We start from the raw sequence: 20,769 nt of genomic DNA, 5'->3' as shown, positions 1-20,769 counted from the left end.
TTGGAACCTGCACACTCATGTCTCACACCTTGCACACACTGCCAGTTGTTCAACTGTGGCAGGCAAATCACCCAAACACACTCACTTGACACACTTTGCTCAATTTTGTAGGAGAAGGTGGCCCGTAGTAGATGATGGCAGCAGCAGCTAATTGGTGGGGATCGGCGCTGCTGCATGTGCTGATCCCCATAGGGGAGATAGCACCGGGGATAATTGGACAGGCTGCCACTGAGGGCATGACCAGCGGCATTGCCGAAACTAATGTGGATGACCCTATCTTCCTTCCTAATGCGGCTTCTGAAATCCCACTTTACCCCCATCCTGCGAGCTGTTATGATGTACAAACTGCAGATGGTGTAACAACGAACCTGTTGTCTCCCTCCTCACTCCACACCTGCCCTTGTGCATTTATGCTGTGTTACCCAAGAACTTCAGAGTCTGACCAGCTAGCCGTGCAGGAGGCTGAAGGTGTAGCGAGAGAACAGACTGAGAAGGAAGAAAGACTATCACTTGATCTGGCACTCAGCCACCAGCTGAGATGCTGGTCTTATCTGAACTTTAGAGGTAGCCGTCACTGTTAGGGAGCATGGCAAAGTCCGGCTCCAACCTGGCACAGGACTTGGCACAGAACGTGGAGCCCCTCCTTTCCAGTGTGGAAGTGGTGGTTGACTCTGTGACAGCACTTTGGGCCCAACCATCTTTTAACATCTAATAGCCAATGTCTCAGGGTCCACGCAGCACAAGCAGAAGACAGGCTGCAGTGAAAACTCAGACTGAGGTCATGAAATCTCAGCTTGTTGCCATACAGTCTCAGGTTACTACCATCATGACTGCACAGATACCAGTGCTCAAAGGGGCTTTTAGAGGCTCAAAGGGGCTTTTAGGGTCTCAAAGCAATTTTGCCGATCACTAGCAATCACCCTGCCATGGAGGGTGTAGCAATGTCTCTGAGGAGCCCGATACTGCTGCCCTGTCTCCAGCGTTCTTGATTATGCATCCTATGTTAGTCTGCTGCCATTCTGCCAGTGCCCTTGGTGTCAGCTGGTCGGCCAGCCCAAGCTGCTGCTGCCCAGGTCGAGGTGGTGCATCCTGAAGCTGGGCCCAGAGCTGCTCGGGTCACCCTGCAAGGCCAGGTTTTCCCACTGAAATTCAGCTGCCTTCCATTAGCCATACTGCAGCCACAGGGGTAGCAGTGCATAGGAGCACGAGGTCAGGCAAAGGTGCCCGCAAGGCAGGCACTAAGGGAATGCATGACGGTGATTGTGTGGAGTAATGGATGGGTTGTTGGATAAAGTTGGTACAAAATTGTTGCTTTATGGTGACTTATATTTCAACATTGTTATCAAGAGAAAACTACGATGGTCTGTCACAGAGAGAGGCTAAGCATGGACCTGTTAAATAATAGGGATCTGGGGTTTGATTCAGGGGAACTGGAGTCTAATGATATGGTCTTGGCGATCTTATTTGGATTGTGGATGTGGTGGCCTCCTCCTCCTCTCACTCCTCCTCCCACTCCTCCTCCCACTCCTCCTCCTCCTCTCACTCCTCCTCCCACTCCTCCTCCTCCTCCCACTCCTCCTGTTCCTCCTCCTGAGTTGCTCGCTGAACCCATGGTGGCAAAGGCTTTACCCCCATGATGGCCGGGTTCATCACATATCAGGGCATCTGCTCCAGTGAGCGCTCTGGTGACCAGGGTGCTCGAGGCAGTGGAAGCGTTGCTTGATCACTCCAATCAACTGCTCAATGACATTTCTTGTTGCAGTATGGCTCACCCTATTTGCATGTTAGCCATGTGTAGTGGGGTTTCAGAGGGGAATCATCAGGAGGTGTAAAATAGATAGCCCTTGACACTGGGCAGCCAGCCTCTGGTGTACCTTAGTGGTTGAAAGATTGCTGGAACAGCAGACTAACACAGGATGCATGACTCAAGAGTGCTGCTAGGATAGCAGCATGATGTGCTGATTGTTGTTGCAAATCAACTTTCACATTCAGCGAGTAGCGCCTTTGAGGTTTCAGTACATCTGACCATTGAGTTGCGGTGCCTGCAAAGCCATGTGTTTGCAGTCCAGAGCACCCTGCGTTATTTGGAAATGCACTATTCTGGCAAAGTCACCTCTTCCTGCTGTTTCTGTGAGCAGCTTGTCTTTTTTGCAGCCTCTGTGCATTTCCCTCTGATGTGAAGCCCAAGGGTGGAGGGGCTGCTGCTATAGCCCCTATGACTGGGAGAAACTGGTGTTCAGAGCCATTGCAGTAGTGCCCAATGCCTTCCCAATGCCTAGTACCACTCCTTGCAGACTTTACCAACTTTCCTGAACTCCTCCAAGCACTCATTGCTTCCACAAACTCAGTAAGAGTTTACTTTGCGTGGTGATTAAGAAAGGACACTGACAGGTTGGGGTCCCCCTTTGCAAATAAACTGGATTTGGAGTAAATGGCCAGTACAGTAATACATTTCATTGGAAGTAGGGTTGATAAGGTTAACCTTTGAATGCTTCCAGACTGTCATAGAGGGAAAGCCAGTATATATATATATATATATATATGGTCAGAAACACTGCAGTTGTCTGCTACATCATTCAGTGCACTGACTCAGCATTTAAGAGGGTAGATGACATAGCAACACTCTTTCATCTCACACCACCCTTATGAGTGAAAGATCCTGCTGGAGGTAAGATAGGGAGTCAGCCTGAGATGTTTGCCTCTGCAAACAACAATCAGCTCCTGAATTTCTGTTTGAGGAGTGGAAAGGTGTCATTGAAATGTTAACAAAATTATTAGTCAGTTTGGACGCGCAGTTTGTAAATATTGTAAGATCTATTAAGAACGACAATAATATTTTGCTTTTTCAATGGATTAACTGTAATCACTTTCAGGCAAATCCCTTTCCAATGAAACAAAAACTCAAGAAACAAATGTGGAATCACCTCTGTGTGTTTGAACAATATAGGACTCTGAAATAACAATATAGGACTCTGAAATAACAATATAGGACTCTGAAATAACAATATAGGACTCTGAAATAACAATATAGGACTCTGAAATAATAATAGAGGATTCTGAAATAATAATAATGGTCTCTGAAATAACAATATGGGTCTCTGAAATAACAATATGGGACTCTTAAACCAAGTCAACATTGTGTGAAATCTATTGCATGTGGGAAAGAAGTTATAGGCATATCATTGTAGCTTTATTTGCAATATCAAAGTCTCTGTAGGTTTGGCCAATGTTGCAAAATGTCCTTAATTCCAATCATTTTCCCTCCTTATTGACACTAGTTGTCCCTCACCTTTCCTTCCCCATTGTTCCTGAAGACACAGATACCTTTATTGTAAAAGCAAAAAACTGCGGATGCTGGAAATCCAAAACAAAAATAAAAGTACCTGGAAGAACTCAGCAGGCCTGGCAGCATCTGCGGAGAGGAACACAGTTAACGTTTCCAGTCCGTATGACCCTTCAACAGAACTAAGTAAAAATAGAAGAAAGGTAAAATATAAGCTGGTTTAAGAAGGAGGGGGTGGGACAGGTAGAGCTGGATAGAGGGCCAGTGATAGGTGGAGATAGCCAAAAGACGAAAAGGACAAAGAGGTGTTGAAGGTGGCGATATTATCTGAGGAATGTGCTAATTAAGGGTAGGAAGCAGGACAGGCAAGATCCAGATAGCCCTAGTGAGGGTGGGGTGGGGGGAAGGGATCGAAATAGGCTAAAAGGCAGAGATAAAACAATGGATGGAAATACATTTAAAAATAATGGAAATAGGTGGGAAAAGAAAAATCTATATAAATTATTGGGGGGAAAAAAAGCACAGATACCTTTGCTCAGGTATAGTTCCACAAGCTTCAATTGTTTGCTGATATATCAACCCAAGTGACTATTAGTCATGGATGTGCCTAAACAGTGTGCGTCAGCAGGCTGTTGAATAGCAAGGGTCATCACAGCTGGATGTGATTTCTATTCACATATGAGCATTTCTAGCTACAGTAACTGAATAGGACTCGTAAGCATGAGCTCGGTATAGTTTTACCACCTCTCCCCAACTACTGGAGGCACCGATGTCAATTGTAGCACCTTTGCTTCCACCAGGTATAAGCCAGCTCAGTACGGATTGGGAATTTCCAGGCCAAGCTACTCACTACCTTATTCAGCTAAACTACTGGGGGAGAGAATACAGCGTTTCCTTGTTCGTTCGCTGTGCTAACGTTCGGCAGAGATGCACTGGGTCTTATTCTGCCCTTTTGTTTGGTTGAAAGGAAATGCATATAAACAGAACCATTAATCTATTACTTTTCTTTTTCATTTCTCTCTGTACTTATTTGATCAGGCAGAAATTCAATCCTTGAAAGAAAGACTAGAAATTGAGAAACATGCCTGGGAAGAAAATTACATGAAAAAGCAGGTAATTTCAATAATGTTAAGCATCTTGTTATGATCCTTGGCAGGACATACCAGGAGATCCGGTTAGGGAACAATAAAGTTTTGTTTAAGGTAAATAAAGGTTTGAGATTCAAGACACCTGCTTTTGAATGAAGCTGCAAAATCCCACGGGTTTTGAACAAACAAAAACAAAATTTAATATACAAGTTCAGAAAGTTAAAACAATTTACTCCTAACATTCAAGTGTCTGTATGAGGTACATGTGAATTAACAGACAAACTGTGGTTGAGCACACCACACTAAAGAGTAAATGACAGATGCAACCAAGACAAATCCCATGGATTTCTCAAGAACCCACCCTACCTCCTCCGTCCCAACCCCTTGTCATTTTTAACACCGCTATCAAATCCCCTCTCAAACTTCTCTTTAAGGAAAACATCCCCAGCCTCATCACTCTATCCACATAACTGAAGTCTTATCCAAGAACCATTCTCATGAATCTTTTCTGGACCCAATCTAACCCTTCCTAAAGCGTTGTGCCCAGAATTGGACATACTACCTTAGCTGAGACCATACTGGTATTTTATAATGGTTCACCATCACTTCCTTGTTTTTGTACTTTGTGCCTCTTTTTATAAAGCTCAAGATTGTGTATGCCTTATTAACTGCTCTCTCAACCTGCCCTGCAGCCTCACCTTCCCTCTGCTCCTACATCCCCTTTAGAATCGTATACGAACATTTAAATTAGGAGCAGGAATAGGCCACTCGGCCCCTCGAATCTGCTCCGCCATTTGGTAAGATCATGGCTGATCTGATTGTAACCTCAACTCAGCATTCCCATGTTATATTGCCTTTCCATGTCCTTCCTACCAAAATGTATCCCTTCACATTTCTCTGCCTTAAAGTTCATCTGCCAAGTGTCTGCCTATTCCACCAGCCTGCCCATGACCTCTTGAATTTTATCACTATCCTCTTCACAGCTCACAATATTTCCATCTGCAAATGTCATCCGCAAATCTTGAAATTGTACTCTGGACACCTAAATCGTTAATATAGATCACGGAAAAGGAGTGGCCCCCCCAGTGACGATCCCTGAGGAAATCTGCTTTTATACCTTCTTCCGATCTGAAAAAACAACCATTCACCACTACTCTCCGTCTGCGTCACTTAGCCGACCTCGTATCCCTGTTGCCGCTGATCCCTCTGTTCCATGGGCTTCAACTTTGCTGACAAGTCTGTCACGTGGCACTTCAGTTTGGCAGCGCTATACTTCATTTTCCAGAACGATGGGTTGGTCGAGTGAATCATCAGAGTTGGAATTGCCGAAATCGGGCTTATCCTGGTGCTTTGCCTTAGGTTGAGCCATTTTCCTTCTTGTGTAGGAGGCGTGGTTACTCACCCGTGAACGCGGATTGAAAGAGGAAGTCCGTAAAGGACGAGACAAGGAGATCGAGCTTGTTATCCAGCGCCTGGAGGAGGAAGTCAGAGTTTCTAAGCATGAGTGTGAGAGGGTAGCTGAAAATACGTGAGAACACTTTCTGAATTTATTTTTGCAAGAATTTACATCCTGTAGGAAATTCGCTGTGTCCTATAGGAAGCTAAAACTGTTTTTTTTTTTTGGAAAAGGCGTGTAACAAAAATAGAGCCATAACATCAGGAGATTTTAATGCCCAAATGTTAAAATTGTAAACAACCTAGCTGCCCCTTTTCAACATATTTTGCTCAATTTGATAGATATAAAAGTTGTGATCTAACAAGCCAGGTTTAGTGTCCATCATGGAGGCAGATTGGCTAACGGGAGTGACTATTTATGGTTGCGTTGAGAGAGATGTGGCTCCAACAAGGCCCAGGTTACCAGGTATTCAGGTATGATAGAGAAGGATAAAGAGGGAGGAGTGTGGCAGTATTGATGAAGGCTGATGTTACAGTACAAAATAGGACGGATATACCAGATGGTTGTAGGATTGAATCCATTTGGCTTAAGTTAAGGAACAGCGGACGCTGTTACATTACCAGGGGCAGAATTTTCCCGTCGGTGTGGGGGCGGGGGGGGGGATGGGCCCTGCATGCCGACGCGTAAAATGACGCGCGGTGATGTTGGGCGAGCGTCCCGTCGTCACCGTGCGCCATTGCGATGTTTCTGTGGGCGGGTACGCGATGCTTTCCGATGCGCGTCCACCATTAATTAATGGGCCACTCAAGGCCCTCGAGGCACCAATTGGTGGCGATTTTTCGGAGCCCGTGCGATCTTCAGGTTGTCGCACGGGCGCAACAGGCAGGCAGGTAGGACACATTTGTATAAACCTCATCTACGGGAGGGGTCAGAGGGTTGCGAATGTTATCTGTCAGATATTTAATTGTGAACGTTACTGATACTTGCCTGTGTGAGCAGGAATACTTCAAAACTCATACCAGCTGCTTGGACAGGACTCACAACCTTCAAGTCAGCACTCTGCAGCGAAGATCCTTTTTGGGGCCTGCAGGTTTCTGGAAGCCTTCCCTTAGCCTGGGAATGGGAGCTGAACTCTCCACTGGAGGCAGCTCCTCTGAGGAGGAAGGGAGGGCCAGAAGGGGGAGGAGGCCAGGAGTCCACATTCAGCCTCCAGGGGAGCCACTTTTGGGAGGAGAGGCGCAGGCACAAGGGACGCAGGGCCAACAGGAAGTCCAAGGCGGAAGGGGCCGCAGAAGAAACCACTATTCTGCTGCCAGGGTTTACAGGCAGCGAAGCAGCTACCTCAATATGTCTGAGGTGCAGTGCCAAAGAAGGCTCCATCTCTTAAGGGACACAGTCAACTCTATCTGTCAGATGATAGGCCCTGAGATCTCCGCCAACTGTGTGGGTGGGCACCCTAAGCCAGTGGCTCTAAAGGTCACAGCTGCCCTCAACTTCTATGCCTCTGGCTCTTTCTAGGGCTCGGTGGGTGATCTGTGTGATGTCTCCCAATCAGCTGTCCACATTTGTGTCAAGCAGGTGACAGATGTTCTATTCAGGCATGCATTGACCTTCATCCACTACCGCTGGGACCAGGCCAGCCAGACAGAGCGAGCCAGAGGCTTCGCGGCCATTGCTGGCTTCCCCCGCGTCCAGGGTGCTATAGACTGTACACATGTGGCCATCAAGGCACCAGCAGGTAAGCCCAGTGCCTTCATCAACAGGAAGGGCTTCCACTCCCTGAACGTACAGATAGTGTGTGATCACGGGATGCAGATTCTACAAGTCTGTGCAAGGTACCCAGGCAGCTCCCACGACGCCTACATCCTCAGACACTCCCAGGTGCCGGGGTTCTTCAGTGCTCCAGCCCGGCTGGATGGATGGCTGCTGGGTGACAAGGGCTATCCCCTCAGAAGGTGGCTCATGACGGGTCTCTGCCGTCCAAGAACAGAGGCTGAGCAGCGGGACAATAGGAGCCACACCTCCACAAGGGCTGTGTTGGAGAGAACCATCGGTCTTCTCAAGATGCGCTTCCAGTGCCTGGACCGCTCAGGGTGCGCACTCCAGTACCCCCCAGATCATGTGTCGCTGATAGTGGTTGCATGCTGTGCTCCCCACAATCTGGTGCTGGAAAGGGGGGACGCAGTGGATGAAGAAGATGTAGACGTAGTTGCTGCAGCTGCACACGATGAGTCCAAGGGTCAGCACACACAGGGAAATGCTGAGGGGGTAGACGTTGACCCGGGCATACTCCAGGGAGGTAGGGACACCCAGGAGGCTTTAATCCAACGAACCTTCAGCTAGAACACCACAGATGGACTTTCAACAAAAGCTTGTGCTTCAGGCTCCATACTCCATACCTGAGTGCTAAATCTGCCTGGATAGGAACATTAACTAAGGGCCTTGTCAATAAAGCTCAATGTGACACAACCCACTCATAACATCATGGGTAACCATCCACCTGCAGAGGAAAAGAGGCACCCTCGGCCGTGGTCACATGTCTAAATGATATAACAAAATGATCTTAAAGAAACAAAATGACGAAGGTGTTAAACACCACACCAACTAATCATGACCTCATTGCGGGGCAACACAAAAGCACCAGTGAGAAACTCGTGGTGTGCCTAAGGTGCCTTAAAGTTACGCTTACGGGTGCTACGTCTAGGTGCTGTACCCTCACTGGCACTGGAACCTGAGACAGCCTGCTCACTGTGTTGTCCTGTTGGCCTCGATGACCTTGGCGGTCGTCCTCTGGCCCGTGGAGCCTGTGCTGGCCCTGCCTGGGAAAGAGCGGTCAGTTACACAGCTGGCATCTCCCCTGTCGTCGCAGCCTCATCAGATGCCAACGTCACTGGCAGAGGGGGGAGGAGCTGCAGCCCTCATCCGGAGCGCCCTGAGAGGAGCCCGCAGAGACGACGGGCAGCTGCTGCGCCGACGTGAGGTTGCTTCGGACCTCCCTGCTCACCGTAGATGGATGGGCACCGCGCTGGGAAACTTGGTGCCCAGACCATCTACCACACTGGCACTGACCAGCTGAGGTCAATGCTCATGTGAGGGCTTGCTGGTCCGAGCGCATCCCCAGGAAGCCTGATTGGTCTCCTGGAGGAGCCTCTTCACGAGAGTCGCCACTCTCTCCATGGAGGAAGCATGGTGCTCGACCATGAGGCTCATCGCATTTGTGATGGTCCGTGTAGACTCCTCCACCACGGACACCAAGCCAAGCATAGCTCCCGTACACCCTGCTGGACTTCCAGCGTTTGCTGCCTCATGTACGACTCCAGAGGCACATCATCAGCCACAGACTGAGCACGTAATATATGAGGAACGTTTGAGGACTCTGGGTCTATACTCGATGGAGTTTAGAAGAATGAGGGGGGATCTGATTGAAACTTACAGAATACTGAAAGGCCTGGATAGAGTGGACGTGGGGAAGATGTTTCCATTAGTAGGAGAGACTAGGACCCGAGGGCACAGCCTCAGAGTAAAGGGAAGACCTTTTAGAACAGAGATGAGGAGAAGCTTCTTTAGCCAGAGAGTGGTGAATCTATGGAATTCATTGCCACAGAAGGCTGTGGAGGCCAGGTCATTGAGTGTATTTAAGACGGAGATAGATAGGTTCTTGATTGGTAAGGGGATCAAAGGTTACGGGGAGAAGGCGGGAGAATGGGGTTGAGAAACGTATCAGCCATGATTGAATGGTGGAGCAGACTCGATGGGCCGAATGGCCTAATTTCTGCTCCTGTGTCTTATGGTCTTATGTGCCTGGTCCCCTGCAGTCCTCCGACTACTACTGGGCACTCTCTGTCTCCACCAGCTCCTCCAGTGACTGTGAAGTGCCCTCACCACTGTACCCCAGGACACTAGCCGATGATCTAATTCCCACTGAGGTGCTAGTATCTGCGCTGGCGCCTGCCTGGCAGAAATGGTGTGACGCTGGTGGGTCAGAGACTTCAGGACCCTCAGGTGTGAGAGGGGGGCCCCTGTGCCTCCTCCTCCCGGCCCTGCTCCGCTGATGCTGAAAGGAAGAACAAGGACATTTGATTGGTTAACGTGGAGACAATGTCAATGTACATCCCTGTCTCCCGAATCATTATGCGCTCATCCTTCTGTAAGCAATGGTCAAGCCATGTTGCAAACTTCAATCGCTGAACATTCAGCACTGCCATGACTGCTGGGACATTAATGGTGACCTCAGTGCTGGGCAAACATAACTGCCCGTGGCACCCCAGCCTCATCGACATCGGTGGACCTGGGCACGTGGTGCCTCTCCAGATCGAGGGCCTCCTGCTGGAACCGGCTAATGATCGGTAACTGGGCCGGCCCCCTGCCAGTCCTCGACCGCGCGGCGGCATTATGTGCATTCTTCTCCTGAAAAGGAGGAAAGAGCATTGATTAGTGCAACTTGAACCTGGAATCTCTTCGCTGCCGTCCCACCCCAACCTTGCAAAGCAAGGAGGCGCAAGCACTTGGAACGCAAAGGGCAGCAGGTGCCAATGCCATCTGGAAGCTCTCCTCCCAGCAGGTCATCACCCTGACTTTAACATGTCCTGGAGTTCCAGCACTGCGCCCAGGTGCACACCCTCCAGGTTGCCCCCAAAACAGGAATGTGTGTGTCACTGTACCACATGCTGCAGATGCAGAACCCATCTCATCACCAGCCTCTCAGGGTGACCTTGGCATGGCCAATATCTGTTGGCCCACCCAGCGAAGGACACATGACGTCAATGATTGACTGCAGTCACTGCACTCAGAGTTGGGGGGGTTGGCCAGGGGGGAAAGCCTACCTGCTGGGTTAAGTGACCAATGCCAACATGGGACTCACCCTTCCAAAGTGCAACAGGTCGTTAAAGCGCCAGTGGCACTGGATCCAGGTGCGCCGCACCACGTCACGGGTGCTCACCACCTCCGCCATCTCCTCCCAGGCACATTTGGTCACGTGGTGGGGGGACCTCCTCCTCCCATCCCTGGGAACGAGGACCTCCCGCTGTGCTGCCACCTCCTTGAGCAGGGCAGCAAGGCAATCGCCTGAGAAACGAGGGGCACAGTGGCCCCCCCCTGCCCTACCCTCCTGCCTGGCCTGCTCACCAGCAGCACTGTGAGGAGCCCTTCCGCTGACCATGTTTGACAGCCTTCGCAAGGCTGCGGGAGCGCTTTTAAACAGGCCACCGGCTCGCCGTTGGACCCGGCGGTCATAGCAGTCCCACTGCCGTCCAGCTACTCCCGCTGTCCTCGGTAGCCGCGTTTCACGCTGGGCGGGCCTCAATTGGCCCGCCCACGTAAAATGACGGCGCGGACCCGATCGCGGGCGGCGTTCGGGTCCACACCCGCCCACACCTGCTCCCGCACGGCCTGCCTGACAGGCAGAAAATTCTGCCCCAGGATTTCTTCTTATAAAGCTCAAAATGGTGAGAAGGATCCAGATGAGCAGATTTGCTGGCAAATTTCAAAAACGTGTAGCAAAAATAGAATAGTAATATCAGGAGACTTTAATTGCCCTAATGAAGACTGAGAAAACATAGTGCTAAGGGTAGAGAATGAGAGAAATTCCTGCTGTCACAGGAAAACTTTCCCAATCAATCTGTCTCCAGTGCAGCAGGGAAGGAAGCAGCGTTGGTTCTAATCCTGGGAAATGAAGTATGGCATGTGGAGTGGCATCACTGTAGAAGACCAACCACCACTTAATTCCATGTAAAGTAATTATTGGAAAGAGACCAGAAATTACCAAAGGTAAAAATGCTCGACTAGAGAAGAGTGCATTGCGGTGATATAAGGAAGGAACCAGCAGTGGTAGGTTAGAAAAGGTAGTTGCAGGATAAAGCTGAACGAGAGCAATGGAAGACTTTCGTGGAAGGTTGAATTCAAATTAGGCATATTCCTCTGAAGGGGAAAGATAGAACATCTAAAGCTAATGTGTCCTAGATATCAGAGGAAATAAAAGTTCAAATAAAAATTTTTTCAAAAAGCTTTATGACAAATGTTAGAGCAAGGTTCAGTTAATAACTAGAAAAATTATGGGAACTACAAAAGAAAATTGAAAAGGTCCTTCCATGAAGCAGAGAGAGATTACGAGAAAATATTAGCAGGCACCATTAAATTGAACCCTAAAACATTTTCTGAAAAAACAAAGTGTAAGGGGTTAGCTAAGGAAATTTTGAAGCTATTAAGGACCCAAAGAGAACCCTTCATATAGAGGCAAGGTCACGGTTAAAGTATTAAATTAATACTTTACATCTCTTTTCACAACGAAAGTGAATGATGTGAAGGTGAAAAGAGGAAGTAAGCTAAGGACAGGACATTAATAGATATAAACAACCTAGCTTTGGACATAGGGGGCAACATTATAAAGAACTAAAACTTGGCAGTGTAATAGATAGTGATGAGGCTAGTTATAGACTTAGGGATGACAAATAGGATGATGAATGGGAGGAAGCATGGTGGCTGGAGTTTAGTGCTATGTGATGAGAGGAATAAAATGGAGAGACAGTATACCATAAATGGCACCATTTTGAAAGCGTAGATGAACAGAGAAACTTGGATGTCTATATACACAAATTCTCAGGCAAGTTGATATGGTGGTCAAAAAAATTGTTTGGGATTTTGGATTTATAATTAGTGACAGTTTTTTTTTAATTCTTGGGCTGTGGGCATTGCTGGCAAAGCCAGCATTTGTTGCCCATCCCTAATTGCCCTTAAACTGAGTAGCTTGCTAGACCATTTCAGAGGCAGATGAGAGTCAACCACATTGCTTTAGGTCTGAAGTCACACGTAGGCCAGACCAGGTAAGGATGGCTGTTTCCCTTCCCTAAAGGACATTAGCGAACCAGATGAGTTTTAACAACAAAAATTGTTCATGGCCACCCTTACTGAGACTAGCTTGCAATTCCAGATTTTAAAAATTAATTAATTGAATTTAAATTCCACCCAGCTGCTGTGGTGGGATTGAAACCTGAGTCCCCAGGGAGTTAGCCTGGGCATTTGGTTTACTAGCCCAGTGACATTACCACTACGCCACTGTCATACCAAAAAGCAAACTAACTGTGCTAGGACTTTATAAATCGTTGATTAAGCCTTGACTGGAGTAGTGTGGACAATTTTGGGCACTGCTCTTCAGGAAAGCCTTGAAAAGAGTTAGAGGAATTTATCAGGATGTTACCAGGGATAGAAACATACATAGGAAATAGGAGCAGGAGTAGGCCATTCAGCCCTTCGAGCCTGGTCCGCCATTCAGTATGATCGTTGCTGATCATTCAATTCAATAGCCTGCTCCCGCTGTAGAAATGGATGTCAGTTAAGAGGAGAGGTTGAAAAAGTTAGGACTGTTCTCCTTGGAACAGGAGAGGTTAGCAGTAACCTAATAGAGGATTTTCAAGATGAAAACCATGCAATTGGTGCATCAGTAACCAGCGGTCATAGATTTAAAATCAGGAGCAAAAAGGTCTGGATGGGAGATGAGGAGAAATTTTCAGCCAGCAAGTTGTCCGGATCCAGAATGTTCTATCTAAAAAGGCAATGGAAGCTGATTCAGTGAGTAATTTTAAAAGAGAGTTAGGTAGATATTTGAGGATGCGGAACTTGGAGGAATACAGATAAAAAGTGGGGGTGTAAGCCTAAACTCAACTACTCTTTCAAAGGGCCAGCAGAGGCATGATGGGTTGAATGGCCTCTGTCAGTGCTTTAAGTTTCTATGATTCTAATTACAGGAAACTGTGTACTTTGTTTCTGTTAACTCATTTATAATTCGTTGGAGGAAGTAGACAATTTTGAATGTGTGGTCAACCACAGCTTTGCCAGTGTCTTGAGTTCCGTGAGCAAAAGTAGAAGTACATAGGCGCATAACAACATAAGAAATAGAAGCAGGAGTAGGCCATATGGCCCCTTGAGCCTGCTCCACCATTCAATAAGATCGTCTGATTTGATCTTTGCCTCAACTCCACCACTTTCCTGCCTGTTCCCCGTAACCCTTGATTCCCCCATTGTTCAAAAATCTGCCTATCTTAACCTTGAATATAATCGATGACTTAGCATCCACAACTCTCTGGGGTAGAGAGCTCCAAAGATGAACAGGAACCAACCTTGGGGACCTTCTCTGAACTGCTACTAATGATGTAAATCCCTCCTTAAATAAGGAGACCAAAACTGTGCAGTACTCCAGGTGTGGTTTCACCAATGCCCTGTACAGTTGTAGCAAGACTTCCCTACTTTTATATTCCTTCCCCTTTGCAATAAAGAATAACATTTCATTTGCCTTCCAAATTACTTGCTGCACCAATTTGATCCACATCTGTGGCCCAGCCAATTGAGCCAACTAGCTCCCTAAGGAGTCCGAGTTGCTATGGCAACATGCACTTTTACATGCATGTTGTAGCGATAGTAGAGGCTCTAACTTTCTTTCCATCACGTGGCTGGCCAGGAATCTTTCTGGCTCTTACCACCTGCCATAGGCGTATGTTAGAAGGATTTACAGATTGATACTCCACCTGTTTGGCTGCGTTATGAACGCACCTTCCTTGACCATCAATCCTGGGGTGGGACTTGAGTCCGGAGCTTCTGACTCAGAGGCAGGAACAATACCCACTGCGCCACATGACCTCTCTTGTCCCTTAACATAGACAAAACCTGAAGTACTTAACCTAAGGGCTATGATTGCCTCATGGACCACGGTGTCCAGGTAACTTTCTCCCTCTCGAATGCATTGCAGTGTCCAAAACCACACTTGAACCATAAAGTACTCCTGGAAACATGCAACAAAATTGCCTGTATCAATGGGCGCACAAACTGGGGACGACAGTGGTACTGTTGTTGCATTAAATCAAGTGAAACACAACTACGAGCCAATGTGTCAAATTAACTTTTTGCAGGATTAAACATGTTCGTAACAAATATGAAGCTGAGCTGAGGGAGCTGGAGCGCTCAGAACGCAATCTGCAGGAAAGATGCAATGAACTCAAGGCACGGCTGATGGATGCGGAGGGGGAGACTATCCGGTTCAAGGGATTATTCAGATATAAAGAACAAGAAATAGAAGATATAAGAAAGGTAGCACTGATGATATTTTTTTGTTAGTGTTTGCCATTTCATTCACACTTTACATCTGAAGACGATAACCTATCATGCACCATCTCTATAAGTGGCATTTAGTAACATAGTGCTAGTAAAACTGGGTCAATTCAGTCCCACATTTATGGTGAGTCAAATTTGATGCTGATACAGGAACTATAATTGGCTTTAGTGTTCTTGGCTAAGGGAAAGAGAAAGTTGGCTGGAGTTCCCACTCATGATTGATGTCCAGTGGCTCCTGCCTGGACATAATTGACAATGAAATTATATTAGTAAAAATGCTGACCATCAATGAACACAGCCTTGAAATTCCTGGGGTGGTCTTCAGGCTGGGGGAACAGCCTTGAGACATATTGGAATTACTGCTTGCCCAGTGCTGAAGTCTTTGACCCTGTTGGAAATCCCAAATAGTTTAATTATTTTTATGATGCTTCATAAAACTTTTTGGCAAATTGCCCCATTGCTATGATAAGAAAGTAAATACAGGATCTTCAGAAAAAACAGATGATTGCTCGAGATTCAATTTCAATATTATTGTAAACAGTCAAAAGAGAAGTTTAATATAGCACAATTTACATAAACAGTACACCGAAAATTTCCCTGATACTCCTCCACTCTCTGTGGTTTGACCATCTGAATCCTCAGTGGACTGCTCGGGTCCCAAAAAGGATGAATATGCAATATTAATACATTTGATCCATCCATATTTTGCTACAGGTGGTATTGCTGAGGATGGGGAACTGGAGAAACAACATGGACATTGGGGCCAGCTCTTGGATGCTCGCTTGACACAAATCCCCATTCACAAAGTACTTCCTAGAAGGGGAAAGAAAAAAGCAATGTAGATGGGAAAATACAATGACTCAAGTGAGAGAGCCATGAATGGACAAGGGTGCCCGTGTAATGCATGAGATGCTGCACCACGTACTAACGTGGAGAGGAGGTGAACTTGAAAATTGTTGCATTCGTTTTAGCAAAGCAATTGAAACCAGTAGACGAAAGAAGAGGATGTTGTCTTAATTTTTCATTTTCCTCCCTCTTGCTCTGAGCTCTGCAGCACTTTGAGATTCCTTCCCCCCTCCCCTTGAAAGGGTAGATAAGGCCTCAATCATTGTCTCATTGAAAAGTCAGAATCTCCAACAGCACAGTACTCCCCTGGCACTCTACTGAAGTGTCAGCACAGGTTACACGGTCAAGTCTCTGGTATGTGGCTTGAAACCACAACCGTTTTGAATCAGAGGCAGGAGTGCAACCAAGGCCGACACTTAAGCACACTAAAAGTGCACGAAAGTCATTTTCTAAAGTTAGTACGTGGTGCAGCATCTCATGCATTACACGGGCACCCTTGTCATGGCTAGGTTTCATCTGCCAAGACCCTGCCCATCCAAGTGGCTCTCTCACTTGAGTCATTGTATTTTCCCATCTGCATTGCTTTTTTCTTTCCCCTTCTAGGAAGTACTTTGTGAATGGGGATTTGTGTCAAGCGAGCATCCAAGAGCTGGCCCCAATGTCCATGTTGTTTCTCCAGTTCCCCATCCTCAGCAATACCACCTGTAGCAAAACATAGATGGATCAATTTATTAATATTGCATATTCATCCTTTTTGGGAAAGAAAAGCAGTGCGGGAGACTTCCATTATGATTATATGAAACTTAATAAAGAAATGCCTTTGGACTGTTGCTGTGTAATTTATTGTCACTTTATTTTTTGTTTTGGAACCAGATCAATGACAGACTTACAGAAGAGAGAAACAGTTTAGCAGAAGTCATTCGTCAGGAGTTTGCAGATCGGCTGGTGAGCACTGAGGAAGAAAACAAACGGTTTAAGACAGAGATGTCTGAGATGAGAGCACGTCATCGCTTGGAGGTGGAACGAATCACTAAGGAAAAGGAGGAAGAGCTGGAGGAGGTCCATAAAAGGCGAGATGAAGCATGTTTAGATTTGTAGGATCTTCGAGGCTCAGATTTACTCTGATGCCTGGTTACTGTTTGAACATGAAAATGTAATGAAGTCCTGTTTTTGGCAAATATTTCTTCACAACACGTAGAAGTTACAGTTGCAATATCTTCGTATCAGTAACGCTAATTACATGTGTAATGTCCTCCAGAGAGATAGAATCGAAAAGCAGAGAAGTTATGTTAAACTTTTATTGAACTTAATGCTCTGCTCAGATCTCCATATTATTAAAAAGATATAGAGGCATTGGAACAGGTGCAAAAACAATTCACAAGGGTGATACTATAACTGAGAGCATATACTTAACAGGAAACGCTGAGCAGATTATGGTGCTTTTCTCTGTAAAAGAAAAGGTGAGAGATTATCTGATTTAGATCTTTAAAATGACGAAAGGGGGTTGGTAGGGTAGGTGCACCTGTGCAGTAGGCCAAAGCTAGGGGCCATAACAAGGTGCTAATAAATCTAATAAGGAATTCAGGGGAAACATCTTTTTCTGGAGTAGTAAGAATGTAGAACCCACTATCACAGGGAGTGCAAATAGTATTGTTGCATTTAGAGGGAAGCTCGATAAGTGCATGAAAGAGAAAGGATAGAAGGATTTTGACGATAGGGTTAGATGAAGCAGGATGGGGGGGGAGGCACATGTGGAGCATAAATGTGGCGTAAGCCAATTTGGCCAAATAGCTTCTTTCTGTGCTGTACATTCATTGTAATACCAGGTCAGTCAACATCGGAAATGGAAAGATTAATTTCAGGTATGGAATTCTTCATCAGTACCTTTCTGTGGATTTCTGGCGTTCAAGACCGATCTGGCATGCATGGCAGTAACCCTCTGAATTTGTTTTTTTTTCTGTTTTAGAGTAAAAGTAGCAATAGTAAAGAAAGAAGAAGCAGTGAATACTCTTCGAAAACAATATGAAGTGAGTGTCCATGTTTAAATCGGCTAAACGTTTGTTTTCTCACCTATTTTCAAAAGTCGTCACCGACTACTTAAATTGGAGCATACACAATCTGTGGCATCTGGTTCTGTTTCCCTGTTATAAATTATCGTAACTATTAATATCAATCAGTCAATGCATTTGTTGCTCTCTACCCCTGCAATTGTGACACTTTTTAACAGTGCAACAAATATGATTTAAATGAATGCTTCATGATATTATTACACATTGCTCAAATACCAATTTCACCCACCCCCAGAATTAATATCCCCTCCTTCCTAACTTACCTCAATTTGCCCTGTCATGGTTGAATTTCTAATTGGGGTTGGGATCTTACTCAGTTTGAATAGAGGAGCACTACATTCAACATTTCGGCAGTTGATCTTAATTCCATTTTTGTTTCCAAATGCATTGTCACCCTTGTCCGGTAATGGATGATTCATTGGTTGCTTTAGTGTTGGGCTTGATTAGGTAATGGGGCTGTTCCAGGGTTTCAAACCAGCTATGACAACCTCAGAATAAACCTGCTGGATTTGCTAGGGACTTTTCTTTTTTTGGGATCTTTCTTAGCAAACCCAACAAATTAACTTTGAGTTGATGACCAGCTTTGGCGGTACCGAACCCAATGTAGGAGCAGCTCAGGAGGGGAAAGGGTGCTTGCCGGGTGCGGTTTCCTGTGGAGCTTCTTCCCAGTTGACTTATTGCTAATGTTAGTTTATATGACTTCCCCATGAATGTGAAGTCCGGAAAGGCCTGGACTTTTTGAGTTCCACTTAAAAACGAACAACGTGCCAATTATTTCCTTATCTGGTAGAATTGAGATTTTTACATTTCCCTAGGTTGTGGAATTTCTGTCATTTGAACCAGTCCTTATTCACTCTCCTCTTTGATGGAGTGTGTGTACCTAGATTGTCTTCTAAATTAATTGCAGACATTTCCACAGAGATGATTGAATCAGTTGTTTGCCTCACACTATCTGCCGGTTGGTGTTCTAAGCTGTGAGCTGCCTGTTCGGTGGCTGCACTTGTGGATCTTGTGCCTCTGAAGAGTATAATGTGGCAAAGTTGTTTGTGGGATTGAATTTTCATAGCTAACTGTTAAAGTCAGGGCAAAATTTTTCAAAGTGAACAAAAAGACCCAGACAATTAAACTTTATTATAAAATATTGAAGAACTTTAAATTCTGAAGTTGGACATGGGAGCTATATTTGCCTAGTTTCACACTGCTGGAAACCACCCATTGTTCGTTGATCAAGCTTTAGCAGTGCATTCACAGACATGGGAAGCTTGCAGTCCAGTGATACTATGAATTCCATTTGTTAGCTGGTACGCTTAAATCCAAAATAATGATATCTTTATTGGCAATGCCAACTCGTTGCCAATTGGGAATGCGATCCTTGGGCTGCTTGAAACTCCGGATTTCAAAATAGACATTGCTGTCAAGATCCGTAGAAACAGCGGTGGTTCATTCAGCCCTTCAGGCCTGTTCCTACATTCTGTTGGATCAGATGTCACCTGCGCCTCCACTCGATTTGCTAGCTGTCTTTCCATATCCCTCGACACCCTTTTCTAGCAATTTACTCAAGAGGTGTAAGTGTGGAACTTGCTACCACACTGAGGGGTTGAGGCGAATTGCATTAAGTGTACTTGAGGGGAAGATAATTTTATGAGGGAGAAAGGAATAGAATGATATGTTGATAGGGTAAGATGAAGTAAATTGAGTAGAAGGCCCAAGTAGGATGGAACACTGATTCTGTGCTGTAAATTCTATAGTACAGACATCCATCAATTTCACCAGCATCACAGCCTTTTGGTGGAAGAGGGTCCTAGATTTGTGCTACCCTTGGTGCGAGAAACAATTTCCAGATTTCGGCCATAACTGGCCTAGCTCCCTGCAGGAATTTGTGCCGAGATGGATCTTTAATTCTCATTTGAATAACTTCTCCTAACTTGCAAGGATTTACAGCATAGCTGTAGGTGGTGCCAGTTAAGCTAGCAGTTAGCTTGCGGGTGTGTATATTTGCAAAGTATCTGTGTCAATACATAATTAATAAGTTTACATTAAAGCACTGTATATATTTGATTTGGAAGGCCCCGTGCCTTCTGTTTGAGAGCAAAGTTTAACATATAAAGATGTCATAACATATATTAACTGTTAATTCAAACACATCGCTAGTATAATCTAAATGCTACAGAAATTAGCCTTGTAGTTTCTGAATGTAGCAATTTATTGCTTTCAAGCTATTTTTCAAATATTTATTAAATATCACCATTTTGGTTAAAAAAAAGCATTTTAATTCTTGTGCATCATTGTTTTTCTGTGTTTAGGCAGCACATAAAAGAGCAGATCATCTTGAAGCCCTTCTTGAGCAACAGAGAAAGCAACTCCTTGGCAAATGAACATGTAGGCCAGTAAAGCAGAGACCATTGCGTTCCCAGAGACCATAAGCATCACACTAGGAGTATTCACGCCATCGAGTTGCATACATGATGTGCACAAGTGTGATCCATTTGTGCAAACGCCAGCATAATAACATTAATTTAATGTTTGTTTTTGATCAATAATCTCACTGTGGTTCAGCTGTCCAACTCAAACATTTGAGCTAAATAGTCTTTTTAAAAGAAATGTTTTTTATTTTTCTACATTAAGCACTGTAATATTTTCCCAAATTGCAGTCCTTGTTTTGTATGTTAGCTGTAATGTGTAGCATGATGGAATTTATAAAATGTTTCAATTAATTTCATTATTTTGCAGCATCTCTTGTAATTAAATGACTCATTTCTTCAATTCATTTGGACTCCAAAAAGTTTTTTCCACCCAGAACGAATCAGGGAAATTCAGCGCCAGGCTGAACTGAAGATCTGATGAATAAACACTAATATTGTTTTTCCCCACAATGCAAGAGCCACTGAACAAATGACATCTGTTGCAGCTGATCCACTCCTTCCTCCCTCAACAGATAGCCACGCCATGACTTATTTCCTTCCTAAAGCCAGCAGTAGTATGACAGAG

At 45.5% G+C, this 20,769-nt stretch overlaps 1 protein-coding gene across 9 annotated transcripts in view; it reads left to right on the top strand.

Annotated features, from left to right (window-relative positions):
• Positions 1-20,548, top strand: part of cep131 (centrosomal protein 131) — a 103,139-nt gene extending 82,591 nt beyond the window's left edge. For all 9 annotated transcript variants that reach the window (XM_078571193.1, XM_078571190.1, XM_078571192.1 and 6 more), the window contains 6 exons: positions 4,322-4,396; positions 5,757-5,899; positions 14,665-14,842; positions 16,586-16,782; positions 17,679-17,739; positions 20,085-20,548. In XM_078571193.1, the coding sequence (XP_078427319.1) occupies positions 4,322-4,396; positions 5,757-5,899; positions 14,665-14,842; positions 16,586-16,782; positions 17,679-17,739; positions 20,085-20,156 (726 nt within the window). In that variant the 3' untranslated portion in view covers positions 20,157-20,548. The remainder of the gene's footprint in view (positions 1-4,321; positions 4,397-5,756; positions 5,900-14,664; positions 14,843-16,585; positions 16,783-17,678; positions 17,740-20,084) is intronic.
• Positions 20,549-20,769: the final 221 nt, after the last annotated feature.

The sequence above is a fragment of the Cetorhinus maximus genome, chromosome 24 (genome assembly GCF_964194155.1).
Source record: "Cetorhinus maximus chromosome 24, sCetMax3.hap1.1, whole genome shotgun sequence".
Classification (NCBI taxonomy): domain Eukaryota; kingdom Metazoa; phylum Chordata; class Chondrichthyes; order Lamniformes; family Cetorhinidae; genus Cetorhinus; species Cetorhinus maximus.
Note: the sequence above shows the minus strand (reverse complement) of the source record. Positions and strands in the feature narration are given on the sequence as shown.